Here is a 23,683-nt window from a genome sequence, read left to right as displayed (position 1 = left end):
ATGAGCTGTGTGAACTTGAGTAAGTGACCTAACCCTTTTCTGTTCCAATTTTACCTACATGCAGATAATAATCTTATTTCTTGTTGTTTTATTTTTTTATCTGTATACTATATGTTTGTGTGTACACATGCATGAATCTTTGACAATGGGCACACATTCTGAGAAATATGTCATTAGGTGCTTATGTCCTTATTTGGGCATCACAGAATGTACTTACACAAACCTAGATGGTATAGCCTATTGCATACCTAGGCTATATGGTAGAGCCTACACTTCTTAGCTACAAACCTGTACAACATGTTACTGTATTGAATTAAAATTGTAAGACAATGGTAGATATTTGTGAATTTAAACAAATCTAAACATAGAAAAGGTATAGGAAAAATATGGTGTTAAGATAAAAAACAGTACACTTGTATAGGGCACTTACCGTGGGTGAGTCAGTGAGAGGTGAGTGAAGGTGAAGCCTGGGACATTACACCACTGTAGACTTTATAGACCCTGTACCCTTAGGCTACACTAGATTTATAACAATATTTTTTCTTCAATGATAAATTAACTTTAGCTTATTATAACTTTTTAATTGTATTTAACTTTTCAAGCTTCCTACTGTCTTGTAATGGCACTTAGCTTAAAACACACGTTGTACAGCTGCACAAAAATATTCTTTATATCCTCATTCTATAAGCATTTTTCTATGTTTAATTAATTTTTAAAAAGTATAAAATTTACAACTCTTCCACGTTCCCATCTTCTGGAAGTTCTTCAGGGACAGTTACATGCATGGAGCTGCCATCACCTATGATAACAGTGCCTTCTCCTGGAATACCACTTGAAGGACCTGACCGAGGCTATTTTACAGTTATCTTTAAAAAAAAAAGTGGGAGGAGTATACTCTAAAATAAAATAAAAAGTATAGTAAATATATGAACCAGTAAAATCACTTACTATCAAGTATTATGTACTGTGCATAATTGTATGCACTATACTTTTATATGACTGGCAGTGCGGTGGATTTGTTTGCACCAGCATCATCACCACAAACATGAATAACGTGTTGTACTGTGGTGTTGCAATGGCTACAATGTCACTAGGCAATAGGAATTTCTCATTCTCATGTTCTTATTGGATCACTGTCATATGTGCAGTCTGTCATTGATCAAAACGTGTAGGGGATGACTATACACACACACACACACACACACGTGCTTATATGTAAAAATCTGAGACCTATCTTGCATATTGTAAATGCTCAGTAAGAAGTAGCAATATTAATTACTAGTGCAAGTTACCAAAGATGTACAAAATTTGAGTACTGCTCCACTCAAGGGTTCAAATCAGTAGTAAGTACTTGCGTTAGTAGTACACAAATGTCAGGAAACAATTACAGCTTTACAAAAGTATCAAGAATATGGAGATAAAGAACAAATAAAGGACACTTTAAAAAAAAGTTTTACCTTTTAGGTATGACCCAAACGTTATAGCCTTGCCCACTTTGTGATCTTAAACAAATTGCAGTCTTATAGTGAGTATATTTTTAGTCTAGCTCATTTTGCTTAACTTTGAGAATCATTCATGTTTGTGTCTGTGGTTATAGTTTATTCATTTTTACTGCAGTATAGTATTTTATTGTGTGAATATGCTATAATATCCATTCTTAATTTTGTTAGATATTTCATATTTTCTTCCTTATCCAATATTCTGTGTGTATATTTATTTGTAGGTTTATTTATATAATATATATTATATTTATATAATATAAATATGTATATACACATATAAATCAACTTAGACATAATTTGCATATAAAATAGACTAATTTTTCAGTATATACATGCTTATGTGACCACTATAACAATTAAGATTTAGAACATTTCCATCACTCATCCCCACTTTTCCTAAAATTCTTTTGTGACCATTTGCAGTAAATTCCCAACTTCCTGAATCAAGCACCTGTAGATTTCACTATTAGTTAGTTTTGCCTATTTGGGAATTTTATATAAATGGAATCACACAGCAGGTCATCTTTCATATCTGATGTCTTTATTCAGTATGATGTTTTTGAGATGTGTCTGTGTTGTTGCATGTCAGATTGTTCTTATTGTTGAATAGTGTTTCTTTGTGTGAATCTCCAATTTGTTTATCCATTTACCCATTGACGTATAATTGGGTGGTTACTCTTGAGGCATACTTGTATGCATGGCTGTTGAGTACAGATCTAGGAGTAGGATTGCTGTGTCATGGGATTTGTATATTTTCCATTTTTGTAGATAATGCAAAATGGTTCTTATAAACTAGTTGTATGAATTTGCATTACCATCAACAGTGTATGTGCATTCCCCTTGTTTCATACCCTCAACATTTGTGGTTTTTTTTTTTTTTTTTTGGTTAGCCTTATAGATACATGTGTAGTGTTATTTTATTGTGGTTTACATTTGCATTTTGTGATAACTAATGAGATTGAACACCTTATGCCCTTGTTTATTGACCTTTTGCTACGTTTGTATCTTTGGTGTGATGCCTTTTCAGATCTTTCACCTATTTTGGTTTTGGTTGTTTTAAATTGCATTTTTTTGTGTGTTTCGTAAGTGTTATTTATTCTTAAGAGTTACTGATAAACTGTGGGTATAAACCCCTTATACAATATATCTTCTGCCTCTGCATATTGTTTTTGTGTTCCTTAATTGTGACTCTTTAATGAATAAGAGTTCTTCATTTTAATTTACTCAAATTTACCCATACTTTCCTTTAGAATTAAAACTTTTATGTCTTAGGACACATGAAAATCTTCTATTTTTATCTTCTAGCTGTATTGTTTGACCTATTATACAGGGATTTATAATCTATCTTGAATTGATTTCTGTGTCTTGTCTGAGGTAGGAGTAAATTTTCGTTTGCTTCCATATAGATGTACAGGTGATCTAGTCTTTCAAAAGACCATACTTTCTTCATTGCTACAAATTGACCTCTTTGACTTAAATGCAATTGGATCTCTGTGGTTTTTTTTTTGTTGTTTTTTGTTTTTTTAATTATTTTAGTTTCAGGGTACATGTGCTGGGTTGTTATATAAGTAAACTTGCGTCACAGCTGCTAAGCCTAGTACCCAATAGTTATTTTTTCTGATCCTCTCCTTCTTCTCACTTCCCCTCTTCTAGTAGGCCACAGTGTCTGTTGTTCCCTCTTTTGTGCTCATATGTTCTCATCATTTAGCTCTTATTTACAAGTGAGAACATGTGCTATTCGGTTTTCTGTTCCTGCATTGGTTGGCTAAGGAAAATGACCTCCAGCTCCATTCATGTAACTGGGTCTCTTTAAGTGGGTTCTTAATTCTAGTTCAATAGCCTGTTATCCTTTTTATCAGTAATATAGTGTTTTAATTACTATAGCTATATAATAAATCATGAAACCTGGTAGAGTATGTCTTCTCACTGTACTCTTTACAAATGTGTCATTATTGGTCCTTTCTTTTTCACATGTATTTTAGAATCAGTTTGTTAAATCCCACACGCGTCCCTCCCTGTAACTCTTGATTAGAGTTGCGTTGACTCTACAGATTAATATAGGGGGTATTGTCATCTTTGCAATATCTAGTATTTCATATATTTTTAATTAGATTTTTTTATAATTTTCTTGGTAATGTTTTCTAATTGAGTTCTTGCAAATCTTTTGCTAGATTTAATTCTAGGTTTTGGTAGTTTCTTAATGCCCTTATACTATATGGCACCATTTTAATGTTTCATTTTGTTTACTGATATTTGGGGATAGAATTGATCTTTATAGATCAACCCTATTAGTAAGTTTGCTAAAATCATTTTTATTTTTATTTTTGTATTTTGTATTTTATTTGTTTATTTATTTTTGAGATGTCTCACTCTGCTACCCAGGCTGGAGTGCAGTGGCGCTATCTTGGCTCACTGCGCCCTCCGCCTCCTGGGTTCAAGAGATTCTCCTGCCTCAGCCACCTGAGTAACTGGGATCACAGGCACGTGCCACCATGCTCAGCTAAGATTTGTATTTTTAGTAGAGATGGGTTTATCCATGTTGGACAGGCTGGCCTCAAACTCCTGGCCTCCGGTGATCTGCCCACCTCGGCTTCCCAAAGTGCTGGGATTAAGGTGTGAGCCACCATGCTCGGCTGCTGAATTCATTCTGAAACAACTCCTTTTGAGGTCAAAAAATATATATAATAAATTATAATCCCTTAAAGCATGTAATTTGATGAGTTGTGAAAGATACATAAACCTATGAAATTTTTACCACGATCAAGAAACAGAGCAGTTCTGTTACTTCTAAGAGTTTCTTAGTTTCTTATACAGTCCATCCCTGTTTCACATGCTCATATAGAATAAGTTAGAATATGCAGTCCTGCACCACGCAATGATGTTTTTGTCAGTGATGGACCACAGATATGGCATTGGTCCTGTAAGAATATAATGGCTATACCATATAACCTATCTGTGAAGTAGGCTGTACCATCTAGGTTTGTGTAAGTACACTCCATGATGTTTGCAAATGATGAAATTGCCTAACAACCTATTTTTCAGAATGTATCCCTGTCATTAAACCATGAATGAGAGTATTTCTTATGTCTTCTTTTGCTCAGCATGATGATTTTTGACATTTATTTAATTAGTTTTTTTAGTAGTTTTTTTTTCTTTCAGCTGGGTGATATTCTCTTGGATCCATACACCACTATTTGTTCATTTACTTCTTGATGTCTATTTGGGTTTTTTCAAGTTTTTGATTATTGAAAATAAAGCTGCTGTGACCATTTGTATACAGGTCTTTCTGTGAACATCTGTTTTCAATATTTTTGGTAGGATTGGAATAGCTGGGCTTTGAAGTTTGGTGAATGTTTATTTTTATAAGAAAATACAAGCAATTTTCCAAAATGGATGCACCCTTTTACATTCCTGCCAGCAGTATTTATTTATTTATTTATTTTCTGCCAGCAGTATTTAAATGTTCTGATTATTCCACATATTCTCCAACATTTGATATTTACAGGCTATAATTTAGCTATTCTAATGTGTATGTGGTGGTATCACACATTCATATATTTTGTGATACAACTATTTACATTTTTCCATTTTGTTTATTTTATTTATTTTCTGAGACAGAGTCTCACTCTTTTACCCAGCCTGGAGCGCAGTGATGCAGCCATGACTCACTGCAACCTCAACCTCCTGGGCCGAAGTAATCGTCCCACCTTAGCCTCCCAAGTGTCTGGTACTACAGGCATGCACCACCACACCCAGCTGATTTTCGTTTTTTTTTTTTTTTTTTTTTTTTTTTGTAGAGATGGGGTTTCATTATGTTGCCCAAGAAGCTGGTTTCAAACTCCTGAGCTCAAGAAATCTGCCCACTTTGGCCTCCCAAAATGTTGTGGTAACAGGCATGAACCACTATGCTCAAGCTTTAAAAATGGCATTTATTATTACTTATTTTTGTAGAGACAGGGTCTCTCCATATTGCTCATGCTGTTCTTTTTGTTCTTGTATGTGTGCTTTGTTTTTATTTTTTTGAGACAAAGTCTTGCTTTGTTGCCCTGGCTGGAGTACAGTGGCACAATCATGGGTCACTGCAGGACTCCACCTCCTGAGCTCAAGCTGTCCTCCCACCTCAGCCTCCTGAGTTGCTAGGACCAGAGGTGATCACCACCATGGCAGGTTAACCCATTTTAGAATCGAGTTGTATTTCTTATTACTGTATTGTAAGAGTCCTTTTTTTTGGTTTGGGCAAATCACTTGTCACTAGTGTGTGACATTATAAATTTTAAATTTTCGTAAAGACTACATTTCAATGTTTGTTAGGGTTTTAGTTTTTTATTCTATTTAAGGAATCTTTGCCTACTCAGATGTTACAATGATTTTTCTCTCATATTTTTCAGAATTTCTAGAGTTGTAGCATTAAACATTTGGGTCCCAACTCTACTTTGAGTTAATTTTTGTGCATGATGTGAAGTAAAAGTTGACATTTACTCTTTTAATCATTGAGATATCCAGTTCCAGCAACATTTGTTGAAAGGGCTATTCTTTTTCCACTGCATTTCTTTGGAACTTTTTTCTTAAGTCAATGGACCAGAGATGTGTGAGACTGTATATGTGGACTTTCTATTCAATTCCATTGATTTATATGTCTTTACTTTCAGCAATGGCACAATGATTATTAGCTTACTGTAGTTTTAGATTAAATATTGAAATTGTATAGTATAAATCTGTTAGCTTTGTTCTTCTTTTTCATTTTTCCTTTTTTTAGATGGAAAAGAGAACTCTGTTATATTGTAGAAGGACTTCATCACCCTCTGCTTCTCCGATGTTTACCTCTGCCATTGCTGTTATCATGTTGTGTTCTAAATAATTACCTGTGATACCTTCCTCCCGAGACTGTAGAATCTTTGAAAGAAGATCTTGTGTGTATTTTCATATTGTGTCTACAGAGCCAGGCATGTTTTTGACTATTATAAAGCCAAAGACAAAAAGCTACACAAATACTGACATCTAGTTAGTAAACTCTTTCTTTCAGAGATATGACTAGCAGTTTTGAAATTACTTTATGTGCATACTAGCATTGGACAAATGTGTTTACTTACTTTTGTGAATTATAGATGTGAGTAGCAAACACTGGTAAAAAATTTCCTTTGCAAAGAAAATCTCTTTCTTTAAAAGTCTAAATAGAAAAATACATTGTGGAAGTTGGCCGTTCATCTTTTTTCAAGTCAGAATTAATTTCTGAATTTTTTTTTCTACCCAAAAGAATGTATATCTCTCTAATAAATCCTTCACTTAAATATAAATCATAAATATTTTCTCATAATATTTTCTAATAATTTTAATTGTACTCCTAAATATCTTAAATATTTTCACTCATAAATATTTTCTCCTTTGCTTTTTAAGCTATTTTCGTGAAAGAAGAAATGTTGCTACCTCAACTGATAAATCTGTGGCATGGCAAAGTGAGTCAATGTGTTTAATTTCTCCTTAAATTAGAGCTCATTTGATAGTCTTAACTGTGTTAAAATCATGATTGAGAAGGCAGCCCACCTGTGGTATAGGGAACAATGGAAATAACTGTCTGCCAGCGTTCATAGTACCTCAGACACTTTTAAAGGGGACTGAATAAAAGGCAATAAAATACACTCTGACTCCTAGAAATTTGTACATGCTAATGTAAAAAGTTTTCTTTTTATGCAAGCTTCATTTATCATTAGCCACAGTTGCAGGCATTTAACTAAATTAAATGGTTTCTGGCAGTCTGAGCTACAGAACAAAGATATATGTATGGAAAGTGATTTTGCCATGGTAACTGGAAAGGGCTGTCATTGTTGCTCTGGCAAATTGAACAGTGACAGAGGCTTTTCTTTCATTTTGAAAATTCTGATTATACAAGTTTGGGAACATTCTTTTTGACAATAAGATGTCAAACACTTGGGTACTGAATCCTTAAGAGAAATTTTTGCCATAGTAGAAATGCAAATATTGAGAATTATTTTTTGTAGATTAGTATAATTCAAGGATGATGGAACTTCTCTTCAAATAATTTATTTACAGATGCGTTAGTAGCTATGGCATTAGAGGAATTATTTTAAATGCCTTCTGGGATTTTAAGTAATATCTAGCTATTATGTTGGTGACCTTTTTATAACTATTTATTGTAAGTTATAGAACTAAGCTTAATTTTCTGGCGTTTAGAGTGTTTCCTTATTTAGGAGTTATTATAAATGGCACCATGACAATTTCTTTTGTATATGAGCAATGTATTTGGTTATATTGATGTGGATCCTAGAGGTTGGCAAGGACATATGTGACAGGTTGCAATTTAAGGAGCAGTAAGTTATGTTTGTGAAGCAAATGGTGGATACCATGAGTGTTATATCAAGACGATGAGGAGAATTGATTTAGGGATAAGAATTAGCATAATTTGGACTCTTACAGAATAAAGCTTATGTTGTGATAATGCCATAAAAAACTCATGCTTTTAATCTTTTTTTAAAAACAGTATTTCACATTATTCACATCTTTCCATTCTCATCCTATAATTTCCCTAAAAGATTCAAATGAGGAGAATTCATCTTCCATCTTTCCTTATGGAGAGACCTTTCTCTTCCAGAGACTAGAAAATTCCAAGGTTAGTCCCATACATTTTAATTGTTTTCCATAATCAATTATTTGCTTTTCTGCCTATTTGTACCTCTTCATTTTTCTCCAAGCTACTTGAAGAATGACATTATGTTGAAGAGTGAAATTTCCAGTCAGCAAAATTTTTGTTCAGTAAAATTATGGTAAAATCTGTATCTTTCAATATACATTATAGAAACACACTTTTATTTTGACTTCGGGAATCCAGGATAGTGAGTTTTAAAAGTTTGCCACAAGATTGGGTTAATTAAACAAAAGACAAACTCTATAAAACTTAAACACTCTCTAGATTTTTGCTTTGCCTTGTAGCCAAGTGCAGACTTCCAAAGTGCATAGGCTTCCAATTGTGTATATATTTTAATTATTTAGCGTATCATTCATTCCTTTCTATTACTTGTGCTCTTTTGCTACATTATTTCTTGGTCTTGATAAAAGAGAAGTTGGAAGACAAAAATGTATTAAATAAAAGTACATAAATTTTATTTTTGGTTAGCATCTTCTTTTGTTCTTACTTGAACTGATGAGTTAACGATTTGAATAAAATAGTGAAAAAAAATCAAAAGTCTGTTTAATGTAGACTATCTTTTTTTTTCTGAAAATTGATCTAAGTAATTAGACTTATTTAGTTAAACTCAGATATTATGGATTTTTGTAGAATATTGCTACACATACAGGCAAATCCCCAAACCCAAAAGCAAAACAGTATGTGTTTTTTGTTTGTTTGCTTTTTTAATAGAAGCGACCTATAAAGAATGAATTTTTGACCCAGGAAGAAGCACTCAAAGGGGAAGCAACTACTGCAGCGAACTCTTTTATCATCAAATCAAGGTATGAGATCATGATTGATGATGATTAACTATTTAGAATAAACTGTTATACAATGTTGACTTTTCATTCATAGTATAATATTGTGTGTCAGAGAAAATAGTTTATGTTGATAAGTTTAAAATTTTCCTCTCTAAATGTAAGCATAACAGCACCCATTTTATTAATTGAATTATGCTCTATAAATCAAGTAAATAGTTGCATCCTGTGGCAGATTATTTTGTGTTTTTCTAATGGAAACCACACCCCCGCCCCAAAGCAATACAAGTGACTGTGATTGCACATTAAAGATGAGAGGTTATGTTAATAAAAAGGAGCAAAGGGCAGTACAGAACATCACTATGCAAGTTGCAGACTTTTACAAGTGTAATATATTATTTTTATTGGAGTTTCAGCACTGGCCAGAAGCATGGCAATTATCCAGTTATTTGGATCACACACGGAGTTAGAATTTGTATGCAGCAACTTCAATTTTGTTTTTCTCTCAGCTTTATTGGAACTTGGCATACTGGATCATTACCTGATATTTCATTTTCTTTTTCTTAATTTTTAATTTTTGAGATTACATAGTAGATGTATATATTTCTGGAGTACATAATATATTTTGATACAAGCATAATAATCACATCATGGAAAATGGAGTATTCATCCCCCAAAGCATTTCTCTTTTGTATTGCTAACAGTTTAATGAAACTCTTTTAGAGGGACGTTCATTTTATTTTTGTCTTTCATTTTCTAAGGCTAACATTGTTATAGGTTTCCCTCAGTTAAAGCTAAATAATTAAACAGCTTCAGTAAACATTTGACATAATCTAATATAATGCAAAATATGAAAGGGCCAGGCTAGATTATTCTTAAGGCAGTAATCGTTTTTAGAATGCTATATCCAGAAAGATGTAATTTGAGCCCAGGCATATCTGTTTCATTGATTAGCAAAAAATGTCCTTTGTCGTTAATGAGTTGATCTATTATGTCATTCCTTGAATCTGTAGAAATATGCCTAGCTATTATGAATGCATTCCAATAAATATTTTGCATTACATAGCTTTTACTTCCTGGATGTACACTGACCCTTTATTGTTTTCTAGCTAGCAGTGTGCTGCAATATTTTTCCTCATCAGCATTGCAAAATAATACTGATGCTCTCAGCAGCCAGGCGTACTCTCTGTTTTATTGCATTATGGTGAAACATGGGGTCCTTGGAGTTGATTAGAGGATAGTAGAGAGTGATAAACAAGTGGGAAATAAGATCTCCATATAGATGAGTTAATGGTCTATGATGTTGCCCAGAGACATTGGGCTGGCCACTTAGTTGTGCTATTAAAGATGTTTAAATTGTGATGTGAAGAATATACCCAGTCTCCATCCTTAGCACCTGCACCTAACCGTCCAAAATAAAAGGGATAAGATTAAATTATACCTAAGAAAAAACTTGTAGTAGTATTCACATATGTCATTGGTTACTGAAAGAATTTTACTTAGTTTTTCTGGAAGAGTTAAAAAATTTTCAATAGGATTGATTGAAGCTCTAGGATTTTCCTGGCCTTATGTTTCTGTTATTGGTTATTTATAAATTTTCAAAATGTCACTGATGTCTTAAATCACATATAGCACTTTGAAATGTTTACATCATTTTTCCATTTAGCATATATGATAACAGAAAGGAGAAAATAAGTGAGGACAAGGTGGAAGATATTTGGATACCTCGAGAGGACAAAAACAATTTTTTGATAGACACTGCTTCTGAATCAGAATACTCAACAGTAGAAGAATGCTTTCAGAGTTTAAGAAGAAAAAATTCAAAGGCATCTAAATCTAGGACTCAAAAAGCATTGACTTTGGACTCCGTTAATAGGCACAGTTATCCATTAAGCTCAACAAGTGGAAATGCTGATTCATCAGCTGTTTCTTCACAGGCAATATCTCCCTATGCCTGCTTTTATGGAGCATCTGTAAAGAAGGTTAAATCGGGATGGCTGGATAAACTCTCTCCTCAAGGGTATGTATGTATTCATTTATTTCATAAGTGGCATATTTTTAAAATTTGAAGTTTATTCATTTCTAAACCTTCTGGGATACTGTTCCCCCACTCCACCTCCACACACACACACATACACAGAGATACCATTTTTAGGGACTTTCAGCACGCTTTTGCCAGTGCTATTCTTTAGACATAAGGAGAGAGATGTGCAATGCAATGCTGCATTAAGGTCCAGAATCACAAATTAAAATAGAAAATTATGACTTCACATCTAATTTCTTAATGTTACCTTCTAAGTTCGCATCAAAATGGGCTAATCTGTGTCCCAGTATGTAACAAAGAAAAACAAGACAGACTGAGTTAGTATTACTCAGCCCACACTGTTTGGCTTTTACTCATATCATAACAGTGTTCTGTTTGAGAATACAAGGCTTATTGTAGTTAGGGAAAAGTACATCTTTGTTAGGTTTAGGTCTTCACTGTTATTGATATATTGTTTTAATTTTTGTATGTTACAAAGAAGGTCAGAGTTCCGTGAATATTACACTTTTCAATGGATTTATCAACAGATGTTTACAAAGAAACTTTTGTCCTTTAAGCATTTTACAGTACTGAGAAGTCTTTGGGGAAGGATTATATTTAATTAGAATTGTTTTCTAGCATCCTGATTTTTAGATGTCTTTTTGAAATATTTACTTGAAATGTTTTTCTTGAATTATTAAATGATTTTGAGATTAAAGCTTTCATGTATCAGTAGCTAATGTGGTGAGTCCCTACAGTGTGCTGTTTTTCTCTCCTATTCTCCTGAAATGTATGTCATTTCTAGAAAGGATTGGTTTGATCTAAAATAATTTTAATTGAAAAAAAAATCTGCCAGAAGCGGCATCAGATGACTAGTAGAAGCAGGAATTACATTTCAAAAGATAGCAAAACACCCCAAAATTATATGGTTAGTAATTATATGTTAGTACCTTATATATTTTCATCCTTTAGGAAATTTGATTTTGAATAAGCCAAAGCAGAGTACTTCTTACTGTCAGCTATGTGTGTCACTTCTTTCTGGTTACATTATGATGACAAAACCCTCTGCTTTTTCTTTTTAGTCCTAAGTGTTATTGGTAAGTGCATATTCAGATGTCAAACGTGTGGATCACTGCTCAGGTCTGAACACTAGTGGTGTTGAGAATATTGAATATTCTTGAATTCATTTCTGTAAAATCTAAGTATTTAGGGAGGTCCAAGTGCTCTCTTAAAGTATCACTGGAAGAAGAAACAGACTTTGAGTACAAAGCCCCCAGCAGCTGTGGTTTCCTGTAGGTCTCGGGTGAGATCTCGCCCTTTACAGGGTTGGTCTGTTTATGCTGCAGGCACATTGAGAAAGTTTCACCATTGTTGGCCACCTCTGGGACAGTTAGGATATATTCTGTCTCTCTTTTTCAGAACTTTGACTTTCCATTCTTTCTATTCTGAACCTGCCTAAGGTTAGATGCTGTAAGTTTTCTGGATTTATATTTTTCTATTTTGGGGGAAATAATTGCATTTTCTGTCCTAAAGCTCACCCCTGCCCCCCCCATCCAAAATACCAGGATAAATGGATATAAGAAAAGAAACCAAGGAGCTTGGTATGTCACCAAGAAATTTTAAAACTCTTCTACATGATTATATTGCTATGACTTGAAAGAAATATGTGTAGCTGGCCAAAACGCATGCATTCATTAAATCAGAAGTAGAATCCAGAATTTTTCCTTTCCTAATTAGACTCTATAGGCTATTGTGAGAGTTTAAGATGTTCATTAAAGTAAACAAAGTGATGCCTACCCCTTCCTTATGCAGTGGTTGCTGAGCTTTGTTTAACTCATGGCCGCATGTCTCTTTGATGCAGACAGCACTGATTGAGATGGGATTCCGAACTCCATATAGCAGGTGTCAACAAACTTTTTCCATAAAGGGTCAGGTATTAAATAGTTTAAGCTTTATAGTCAAATGGTCTCTGTTGCAACTATTTAACTCAGCAGTTATAGCATAAAAGCAGATGTAGCCAATGAATGAGGCTGTGGTCCAGTAAAATACAGAAGTGATAAAAAGCGGAGGTCCTCCTTAGAGGCCTCTGCATTTGTATTTCTTTCTGCCCAAAATGCTCTTCCCCCAAGAGTAACATGGCTTGAACTTCTCTCAAGTTCATACTATAATGTCTCCTTTGCATTTAAGCCCTGGCCACCAAATTTAACACTACAACTGTTGCTCTCCCCTGCCACCCCACCACTCCCTTAATTACTTTCTTCTACAGGGCTTACAGGCCAGATGATTTATTTATTTCATACAAGCTCCGTGAGGACAGGCATCTGCATTGCTTTTCTTGTGCTGTGATAGCCTTAGCGGAACACTGCCTAGCTCATGGTAGATGCTTAGTATTTGTTGTAGAATGAATCTGTGAAAAACCTAGCATTAGACATATTTTCTTTTAATTTTTCTAAAACAGCAATTTATAAGAACTTTATAATATAGGCTGCTGAACTCAACAACATATTTGTGGCTGAAAATCTCCAAGAACCATTGATAATGCTGTTATACATTAACAGGGTAGTGGACTCTTGGTGTTTTTTATTTTTTTTCATAATTGTTTCCCCCTTAAAGACATGCACGTAAATTATCAAAATACAATTGTCAAAATACAATTTAAAAACTAACAGACACATTCTAGTTTATACTTTTTCAAATAGTGTATGCAGCTGTCTTTTGTTTAATGAATGTCATTAAACAAAATAATCACATTCACAATCTGAACTTATTTCATGTGGTTATCTATTTACTTTTGAAATGGAAATGCCAATTCTGAATCAATGCCTAATGTGTGAACATTGCCCAATATATGGTTAAGAATATAATTGTATGACACTAAACAACAAAAGAAATACTGAAACATTTCTGGTTTAATATATGAAAAGTTGTTTAAATATTTGAATGACCTAAATATAATATCCCTAAAACTAGTGGTTTAAAAACTGTATGAAAGAAACAATAAAATGTGGAATTTTGGGGGCTGTATTTTGAATAGGTCAAAGCAGATGAAAAGCTTAATAAGTGATACTTGCTTTTAAAAACCTCTCGCTGGTTTTGAGGATTAAAATAAATCATCTTCTTCACTTTTTCTCAGCTGTAAATAATAAGCTTTTCAGCAGATTTGTATAGATGCAAATATGAAAGACTGGATATAATTTATTCCAGCATTTCCCAAATATGCATCTCAGAAGAGAAATGTTTGAAGCTGTTGTAAAGAAAAGGGAACATGGTTGGATGTGCTGTGCCTCTTCTAGGAGATGCATAAATTAACATCTCCAAGAATATATGCAAAAGAAACCCTTTTGAATTTTTACAATACTATTTTCTAAAGATGTTTCTGTGTTCAGCATGACATACAGAGCATCTTTATAAAAACTGCTGTGTGTATTAAAGAATTTCTATTTTACTTGAAATGTTTTAGGACTTTATTTCTTACTTGGGGAAATTCCTCTTTTTTAAAATTTAACTTTTTTTTTTGGCCATGAGGAGTACTGATGTGGCAGTGTGAGCCTGAGACAGCTAAAGTTGATCATGTGAGGTTAAGTCAACACTTGGAGATGGTGAAGGACACAGATGAGCAAGATGTGTTCCTGATCTTGTTGTAGCTTCCATTTAAGGCAGAAAAGAAATGTATATGTGAATAGCAATAAAACCCAAAGACAAAAGTATAATTGGTACGTACAGAGTCCTGAGGTTACCAAGGGTTGAGAAAGCATTTCTCCAAAGACCTTCCAGGAAGGAGAGGGTAGCAGTTGAATTGCCCTTTGGAAAATGGATAAGATTTTAACTGACATTTTTAGTAAAATGCTTTTCTGTCTAGAGGGAAAGGCAATGATAGTGGTGATATCTAGATGTACTTGAGGGTTGAGATAGTGAGCAGGTGGAGGTTGGAGTTATTTTATTGAAGATGGACAGTTGGGTTCTAGGACCAGGAGAGAGAAACTGCCAGTGAAAAGCGTGTCCAGAGAACAGATAACTAGGGAAAGTGAAAAAGCCAATGATCAAATACCAAGAAAAGGTTAGATCGCAGACAGTGACTGGGAGTCAGAGCTCCCAGAAGCCAATAGCCCAAGACCTGGGAGGAATTCAGAGCTTATATTGTTTGTGCCTTTGTCAGTTTCCATGTCATCATCCAATCTCCAAGGCTCCTTTATTGGAAGAATTCCCCACCTGGCTACACAAGTGTTTGAGTGTCTTGGGTCTCTTGGTACACTTTCTTGGGGATGCAGTGAAAGGCAGGTGTAGCAGAAAGTTGGCAAGTCCATGTTTGACTAGGGTGTTACATATCAGTCACCTTGTTGAACTTAAAAGTGAATACGAAATCCTTGATAAAAGGTATGTTTTCTTTTTTAATCTGAAAATTAGATGGCCGTTTCTCAAAGCACTTGCTACTGGTAAACATTGTGCCAAGGAAATAAAAAGCTTTAATATTGTTGCAGTTTGAGGAGGAAAAAAGTTAGTTTCAGTCTCCATAATATTACCTGGTTAATTCCTTTCAGCCATCTTAGCTGCAGAGAAATGAATAGGGTTTGGAATCAGACAGACATCATTCATTTGCTGTGTGACTCCATTTCTTGGAACCTCCATTTTTCACATAAATGCATGAGGTCAAGACTACTTCTGTGAAATCATTTGGAAAAGTAGGTAACTTTGGGCCTCACTCTTAACTGATGCTCAATAAACCTCGATTTTCTTTTTCTTTCAGAACACCATTTTATTGCAGAGGACCTTAAATAATGTTACTATGAGTCCCAGTCAGTTCATACTTTGATAAGTACAAGGTAAACACACACTGAACTTTCAGAATTCAATGTTTGATTGTTATAAAAGCACATAGTTTATGTGTCAGAAAGTAGTACATAGCTTATTTAAATAAAAGGACATGGATGCAGCTGGAAACCATCATTCTCAGCAAACTATCGCAAGAACAGAAAACCAAATACTGTGTGTTCTTACTCATAGGTAGGAATTGAACAATGAGATCACTTGAATACAGGAAGGGGAACATCACACACCGGGTCCTATTGTGGGGCAGGGGCAAGGGATAGCATTAGGAGATATACCTAATGTAAATGACGAGTTAATGGGTGCAGCACACCAACATGGCACATGTATACATATGTAACAAACCTGCATGTTGTGCACATGTACCCTAGAACTTAAAGTATAATAAAAAGAAAATTCAGTTTTAAGTAGGTATTTCCAGAATATATTAGTACCTTGATATTTTAAACTCTGTGACCCGGGGTATGATACTAAACATATTTCTATCGAACTATTAATAGTCCATCGTCAGTTTCTGATAGTGACATAACGGAGAGGTTGTTTGAAGGGATATAGTGAAATGTACTGGTAAGAACATTATTACATATGTATTAATGGAGCAATAAAGGAAAGGCATTATAATAAAAAAAAAAAGGTGACATTTCCTCCCTCCAACCTCTTCATAAGGGGCAGCCCCTTTCAACTCTTTTATAGTTACTTTTAGCATTTGTTTTGTATGTCTTATTATTTTTATACTTTTTTTTTTTTAACTGTTCAGTGTTAGGGATTAGCTGTTGATGTACCACCATGGAAGATCGTATTTATTCATTTTAACCACTGTTTCCTCTTTCCCTTCTAGACACAATTCCTATTATCCTTTTAAAATAGTTACATAAGATATTTAGATATCTGTAACTGTGTTTTATATTATAACTGTAAAGGCTACTCATTTTTGAGCAATGTAGCATAGTATGAATAATTTTTTTCATTGACAATGTTTAATTTTTGTTGAATTAATAATTGTTGATTTTTTCTTTTGCTTACTTTTTTTTTTTTTTTTTTTTTTTTGAGACTGAGTCTCACTCTGTTGCCCAGGCTGGAGTAAAGTGGCGTGATCTCGGCTCACTGCAACCTTCACCTGTCGGGTTCAAGCAATTCTCTGCCACAGCCTCCCAAGTAGCTGGGATTACAGGCACCCACCACCATGCCTGGCTAATTTTTGTATTTTTAGTAGAGACGGGGTTTCACCATCTTAGCCAGGTTGGTCTTGAACTCCTGACCTCGTGATCTACCCTCCTCGGCCTCCCATAGTGCTGGTATTACAGGCGTGAGCCACCGTGTCTGGCCTGTTTGCTTTATTTTTAATATGTGTATTCCTTCATCTGAAAATTCTTCCTCAAAATATGAATCTCTGAAGTAACCAAAATAAATATACCTATCAATTTCATCATCCGACTGCCTGCTAAGAAAACTTTAGTTTGGGCTGGTTGTTCCCCAGGCTGAGTGCACACTAGCATCTTGGAATTCCCTTGTATCATCTTTGGTATTCTCTATTCCTCTCTCTAGTGTTTTTGTCTTTCCATCTTTTCTTTAGATAAAGTACAACTCTTTGAAGCTTCCTTTCCTCTCTCTAGTGTTTTTGTCTTTCCATCTTTTCTTTAGATAAAGTACAACTCTTTGAAGCTTCCTGAGAAAAGGTGGATAGGGAGTCAATGTTTTCAGACCTTCCATGCTTGAAAATGTCTTTTTCTCCCCCCTAAACATTGTTATTGTTGATTTATTATGTTTTAGAAACCTTAACTGGAAAGAATACTTCTCCAGATCAGCAATTTATATTCGAGATTCCTAGTAATCTAGAGGTAGTATTGAGAAATCTCATTTTTGATTCTTTATACATAGCCTATTTATCAGTTCTTGGAGATTTTCTTGTTTTATTCTTCAATAACTTTTTTTTTCTTTCTAGAATTCCTGGTAGTTTGGTGTTGGACCTCTTGCCCTGAAACCCTGATAAATATCTAGTTTTTCAATTTTCCCTTTCCACTCACTAGGAAGTTTCTTCAGTTGTGTTTCCTAACCCAGTTTTTGTTTTGTTGTTATAGTGTAATTAACACACAAAACATTTTCTTTTGACTGTTCTTTTTATGGCATAGTGTTACTTTTTCACAAATAAATCCTTTTACTTCTCTGAAGATATTAATACTTTTTTTTGAAGCTTTCCTATAGAGTCTATTTCTTTTAACTTTTTGGAGGGGTGATTTTGTCTCTATCTTTTACCTTAGTGGTATTTTTCTCAAATGTCATGTTAATCTTGAGCTGTCATTTTAGAGTGAAATATTGCAAAACTGATTAGAAGCACTGTAGGCTCTGATGGTCTTTGCTATTTGTTTCTTGTAAGACGATCATGGTAGGTTTTTTAGTAATATGTTTACATACAGAAGCCTCATGCTAGTATCTTTTAAATGAATCTTCTTCCTGAGCGTTATAGGCCTGGTAACCAGTTTTTTTTTTTTTTGGAGACGGAGTGTTGCCCTGTCACCCAGGATGGAGTGCGGTGGCATGATCTTGGCTCACTGCAACCTCCGCCTCCCAAGTTCAAGTAATTCTCCTGCCTCAGCCTCCCAGGTAGCTGGATTACAGTCACACACCACCATGCCCGGCTAATTTTTGTATTTTTAGTAGAGATGGGGTTTCTCCCTGTTGCTCAGGCTGATCTTGATCTCCTGACCTCAGGTGACCTACCCACCTCGGCCTCCCAAAATGCTGGGATTACAGCATGAGCCACTGTGCCCGGCCTGGTAACCAGTTTTCGGTTGGCTCATGAGGGAAAGTGGACTTTGAGTATTGGTAGTTATGATGTAGACTTTTATTTGATTCCTCTACTTTAGTATAGCTATGCCTGAGTCTCCTAGCCCCAAAACCTCCTGTTTCATTCTGTCCATTGAATAAAACTACACTATTATGTTGAGTGGAGGCAGAGAGACAGTTTTCCAACAGTGCAAAGTGGGGGAGAAGGATTCTGTGATGTTGGAGTGCAAGTCTACATCTTAAACTGCCTTTCAACTTATCCACTATCAGCGCCTCACCCTCACTTTCATAGTCACTTCCAGAGTTACTTGGTACCTCTATTTCCTGAGATTTTCAGAGGTAATGCAAGAGTAAATGTGTTTTCCTCTTAATTGAATCTAATGCTGACTTAGCGATCAGTTTTTATCTCTCCTTCTGTTTCCAGATTTCTAGCTATTGTTACTGTCCTTGACTTCTCTAGTCAGTGTTGGTTTGCAGGCATTTATTTATTTTTATTTGTTTCTTAATCCTTTGATGTCTTTTAGTGAGGTCTGGGGAGGAGTAGAAGTAAATGCAAGCTTTTAACTGATATTTTTAACTGGAAACTGGTTCATGATGTATTTTGTATGATATGACTCCATAAAATGAAGAAGTGTGAATCTTTTAACGTAGCTTTTTATACACCACTTTATGAAAGCACTAAGCTCTTTGTAGATATGTTTAAAATTAGTAGTTGCACACTAAAATTCAGGCTTTATCATTGACTTCCAAGAATCTTTTTAGCCCCTGGAATTTTATGTTGAGTACCTTTTTTTTTTTTTTTTCCTTCTCATTTTAAGATGTAGATATAGCAGAGATGGAAGCTGAGATTGAAGATACTTTTTTTGTTTTATTTTCATTTTTTGGCCCCAGCTCATTTGGTTCATATAATCTTGGAAATTGTTATTTCGGTTTGCTTAAAAGTGAGAACATGCTCTTTAGAATAGAGAAGTGCTGGCATTTTATAGAAATATTTTAGTAATTCCTTGCATCTTTCTCTCTCTAAAATACTTTGTTACTGCATCATTTAAAACTCTTCTGCTTCTTAAAAGAGTAATTGGATCAACAAATAATTAGCTGAATAAAAATGAGTAATTAGATAAATAAAAATATATACTTATAGAGATGGTAGTCCTAGAAAATATTGGATCTCGTTAGGGTTAGAGGAAGGAATAACATAAAATATGCTGTGATTCTTTAGGGCTGTATAAACAAGGCAGATGAATCTGGAACAGCATGGTGATGATACTTTTTCCTTTGAGATTGTTTAGAATACTTGAGAAGTATGTTTTCCATTACCTTAAATGGCATGATTAATAAAAGCCATACATTTGACCTAATATCTTTGATGTTCTTTCCAATTGTGTGATTTTTAAAGGTGACAGTTTGGTAGCCTGTCTCACCTTAGATTAGTATCATTGGTTAGTTAGCATGCTTGTTAGATACTAGGATTTGTTTTTTAAGCATAAAGATGTAATATTAAAAAAGAAAAAATACTCTGCTGGCACTTAGGAATGAAATTAAACAGGAGTGCCTCTGTGTGAGTACTTCATAAATAGAGATTTAATTGTGTGTGTATACAGTGTTGTTAAGAAATAATTTTTAAGAAACACATTTTGAGACAACAAAAACTGATACCAGATGGTGAAGCTGTTTTCATGAAAGCAGTTGAAACTTTACACCACCTGCCCTACCAGAGCTCAAGGGAAGAGTTTATAGAAATCTGTTCAATAATACTGCACAAGCCTTATAAATTATTTGAAAAAAGCTTCTTAAAGAAATGTTTCCCTTCAGAACCCTAAAAACAAAATAAGATAAAACTCAGGCTAATGTGTTTCATGTCTGCTTTACCTTTTTTCCTGAAGGAATTCTGAAGCACTTTGCAAGATTGAAGTTACATATAAAATGTAGAGGTCAAATGTTATTACTACCTAAAGGGATGTCCTAGGTACCTTGCTATAAAATGTACTAATGTCTGTTTTGTGTAGCAGTTAAGAGCAGTCATTGGGAAGACACTCCCAGATATGTTCTTTATTAGTTGTATGACTTGGACAAATTATTTAACCAACCACTGCCTCTGTGCCTTCATCTCTGAAATGGATGTAATAATGTTACCTGTCTCACATAGTTGTCTGGAGGATGAGTTAATATTTGTATGTGGCTCTACACAATGCCTGGAACAAATGACTATGTGTTTGCTATTTTTATTACCAAGTGTAGTAACAAATAACTTCTCTATTGACTGCAACTTTAAATCTATTTTCTGTGCAATAATGCATCATTATTTCAGATCTAATTTGTATTGTGTGGTAGCTGGAACATAGACTAAGATGGCATTGTCTTGTATACATTATCTTTTTCTGTTTTTTAAAATTTATGAAGCAAATTAAGCTAGTAATTGAAATTAACTTTCAAAGTACTTTAGCAAATTCTTACAGTGTATATATTAATTATATGTCATTACAATGAGATTAATTGCCAGATAGTGAATATATGTTTAGAAACACATGAGAGGAGTATTGAACTTCTGCACAGAAAAGATAATTCTTAAACATTTAGAAATCATAGATATTTATTAATTTAATTTTACATTGGCAGTTAGAAGCACAGGACTTCTCAAGATTTTCATTTTATTATTTAGTTGAAATTTTGATTAATTTGTAAGGTTTACCAATATGAATTAATTTAAGTTTCCATTTGCTAGAAAAAGGAAGGCTGGGATCATACCTGTAATCCCAGCACTTTGGGAGGGCGAGACGGGCGAATCACCTGAGGTCAGGAGTTCGAGACCATCCTGACCAACATGGAGAACTCGGTCTCTACTAAAAATACAAAATTAGCCAGGAGTGGTGGCACATGCCTGTAATCTCAGCTACTCAAGAGGCTGAGGCAGGAGAATGGCATGAACCTAGGAGGCGGAGGTTGTGGTGAGCCGAGATCGCACCGTTGAACTCTAGCCTAGGCAACAAGAGCAAAATTCTGTCTCAAAAAAAAAAAAAAAAAAAAATAGGAATAGTGCTGAGAAAAGATCTAAGTGTGAAGTTTTATCTTTAATTATTAGAATTCAGTATTGAAATTCACATGTGGAAAACAGCTAATTGAATGTTGATAGTTTTAATGAGGAAAATAGTTTATTCAGTGTTTATATGAATTTAGTTTAAAAATGAATTGGTTATTTTACATTTTTAAATAGGAAAGTATCAAATACACACATTTTAAATAACCATATTTAAATTTTTCTTTTTGTTTCCAGCTTTATTGAGATGTAATTATCAATGATCTTATTTGTTTAAGGTATACAGTGTGATGATTTGATATCCCTATATATTGTGAAATGGTTAACACAAGCTAATGACATAACTGTCACCTAACAGAGTTTTGTGTGTGTGTGTGTGTGTGGTAAGAACACTTAAGATGTACAGTCTTAGCAAATTTCAGGTGTACAATATGTTATTATTAGCTATAGTCACCATGCTATATATTACATCTCCAGAATTTATTCTTCTTCTAAATGAAAGTTTGTAACCTTTATGTGGGATCTATGTATATGTGGAATCTAAAAAAAAAATAAACTCATAGAAACAGAGTAGAATGGTGATTAATAGGGACTGAGAGATGGGGTTAATGGTGAGATGTTGGTTAAAAAGTTTTTAATTCAGCCAGGTGTGGTTGCTTATGCCTGTAATCCCAGCACTTTGTGAGGCCCAGGCGGGTGGATCATGAGGTCAAGAGTTCCAGACCAGCCTGTCCAATATGGTGAAACCCTGTCTGTACTAAAAATACAAAAATTAGCCAGGCGTGGTGGTGTGTGCCTGTAGTCCCAGCTACTCGGGAGGCTGAGGCAGAAAAATCACTTGAAGAAGAATCACTGGGAGGTGGAGGCTGCAGTGTGCAGAGATTGTGCCACTGCACTCCATCCTGGGTGACAGAGCGAAACTCCATCTCAAAAATGTTTCTTTAATTCCAAAATGTATTTTGAAATTACATGGAAATTAATGGTGAACTTTTCAAGCTTTCTGTAGGCTTTTATTTATTTATTTATTTTTTAATAAGGTAGTGATGGCAGTGGCAACCAATCTGGAGCCACTGCTGCCATCAAACTGGCTGCAGCAGAGAGGTGCGGCCAGGGCTGCATACTCCACAGAGATGGCGTGAGCCAAGGACAAGTGGGAGCCCCGCCCCTTCCGAGTTGATAGAGCGGGAGCTCCTCGGGTGCAATTGCAGCTGCCAAGTTGTGGCTGTGGGACCCAGGCCTCCCACTCCGTGGAGCAGACAGCAGTCCTTCTCTCCTGGGTGTAGCTACAGATGTCCAAGTCGTTGCTGTGCGTTCAGGCCTCCCTGTGTTCTTGGTGGAGGCTGGGAGCAGTCAGGAGCCCTGTGTTCCTGGTTGCAGCAGCCGCTGCCCAAGCCAAGGCTACAGAGCCAGGCATCTTCGCACTCTTGGGGACCAGAAGAGTCCCCCTACCCCCGCAAGCTCAAAGGTGTCTGCTCCTACTGCCTGGCCTCTCCCTGCTCCCCGTGTCCACTCCTATCTCAGAGCAAGATTGGGGCCGGGGCCAGGTGCTGTCACAGCCCATCTGGATGTGTGCACTCTTGCGGAAGTGCTGATACGCCAGCTCCCTGCTGCCTCCGCCCTCCTCTGGCCTTTGGGTCCTGATGAGCATGGGAGGGAGGAAAGCTGAGGGAGCACTGAGGGCAACTCAGCACTGGCCTGCAGAGACCTCTTGGCATGAACAGCCTGGGCGCTGTGAACAGCAGGAGATGAAGCTGGACCATGGGCAGAAGGGAGCAGGTCCTCGGTGAAGCCCCACCTTCAGGCCAGGGAGGGCCTGAAGGTTGGGGGTCGACTAGTCCTGCGGACCACAGTAGGAACTTGTGGTGCCTTTTCTGGGCCTGCCTATGGCCGCCCATGGACCAGTTGGTGTGCACTTCCTCCCGTGAGGCCCATAAAAGCCCCCAGATCAACCAGAGCTGCGCAGACATCAGGACGACCAGCTACAGGGAGGAGCTACCCACTCCGGGGCCTACTCTCTGCTGAGAGCTGCAGACATCGGATGACCTCACTGCAGAGAGGAGCTCCCCACCCAGGACC

The 23,683-nt window shown here is 35.6% G+C and overlaps 1 protein-coding gene across 4 annotated transcripts in view; it reads left to right on the top strand.

The window, feature by feature from the left end:
* ARAP2 (ArfGAP with RhoGAP domain, ankyrin repeat and PH domain 2) overlaps positions 1 to 23,683 on the top strand; it is a 179,253-nt gene that overhangs the window by 23,333 nt on the left and 132,237 nt on the right. For all 4 annotated transcript variants that reach the window (XM_033213941.1, XM_033213944.1, XM_033213942.1 and 1 more), the window contains exons 3-6: positions 6,897 to 6,955; positions 8,051 to 8,127; positions 8,875 to 8,966; positions 10,609 to 10,962. In XM_033213941.1, the coding sequence (XP_033069832.1) occupies positions 6,897 to 6,955; positions 8,051 to 8,127; positions 8,875 to 8,966; positions 10,609 to 10,962 (582 nt within the window). The remainder of the gene's footprint in view (positions 1 to 6,896; positions 6,956 to 8,050; positions 8,128 to 8,874; positions 8,967 to 10,608; positions 10,963 to 23,683) is intronic.

The sequence above is a fragment of the Trachypithecus francoisi genome, unplaced genomic scaffold, assembly GCF_009764315.1.
Source record: "Trachypithecus francoisi isolate TF-2019V2 unplaced genomic scaffold, Tfra_2.0 Lachesis_group1, whole genome shotgun sequence".
Lineage (NCBI taxonomy): Eukaryota > Metazoa > Chordata > Mammalia > Primates > Cercopithecidae > Trachypithecus > Trachypithecus francoisi.
This window is presented reverse-complemented; position numbering and strand designations above follow the sequence as displayed.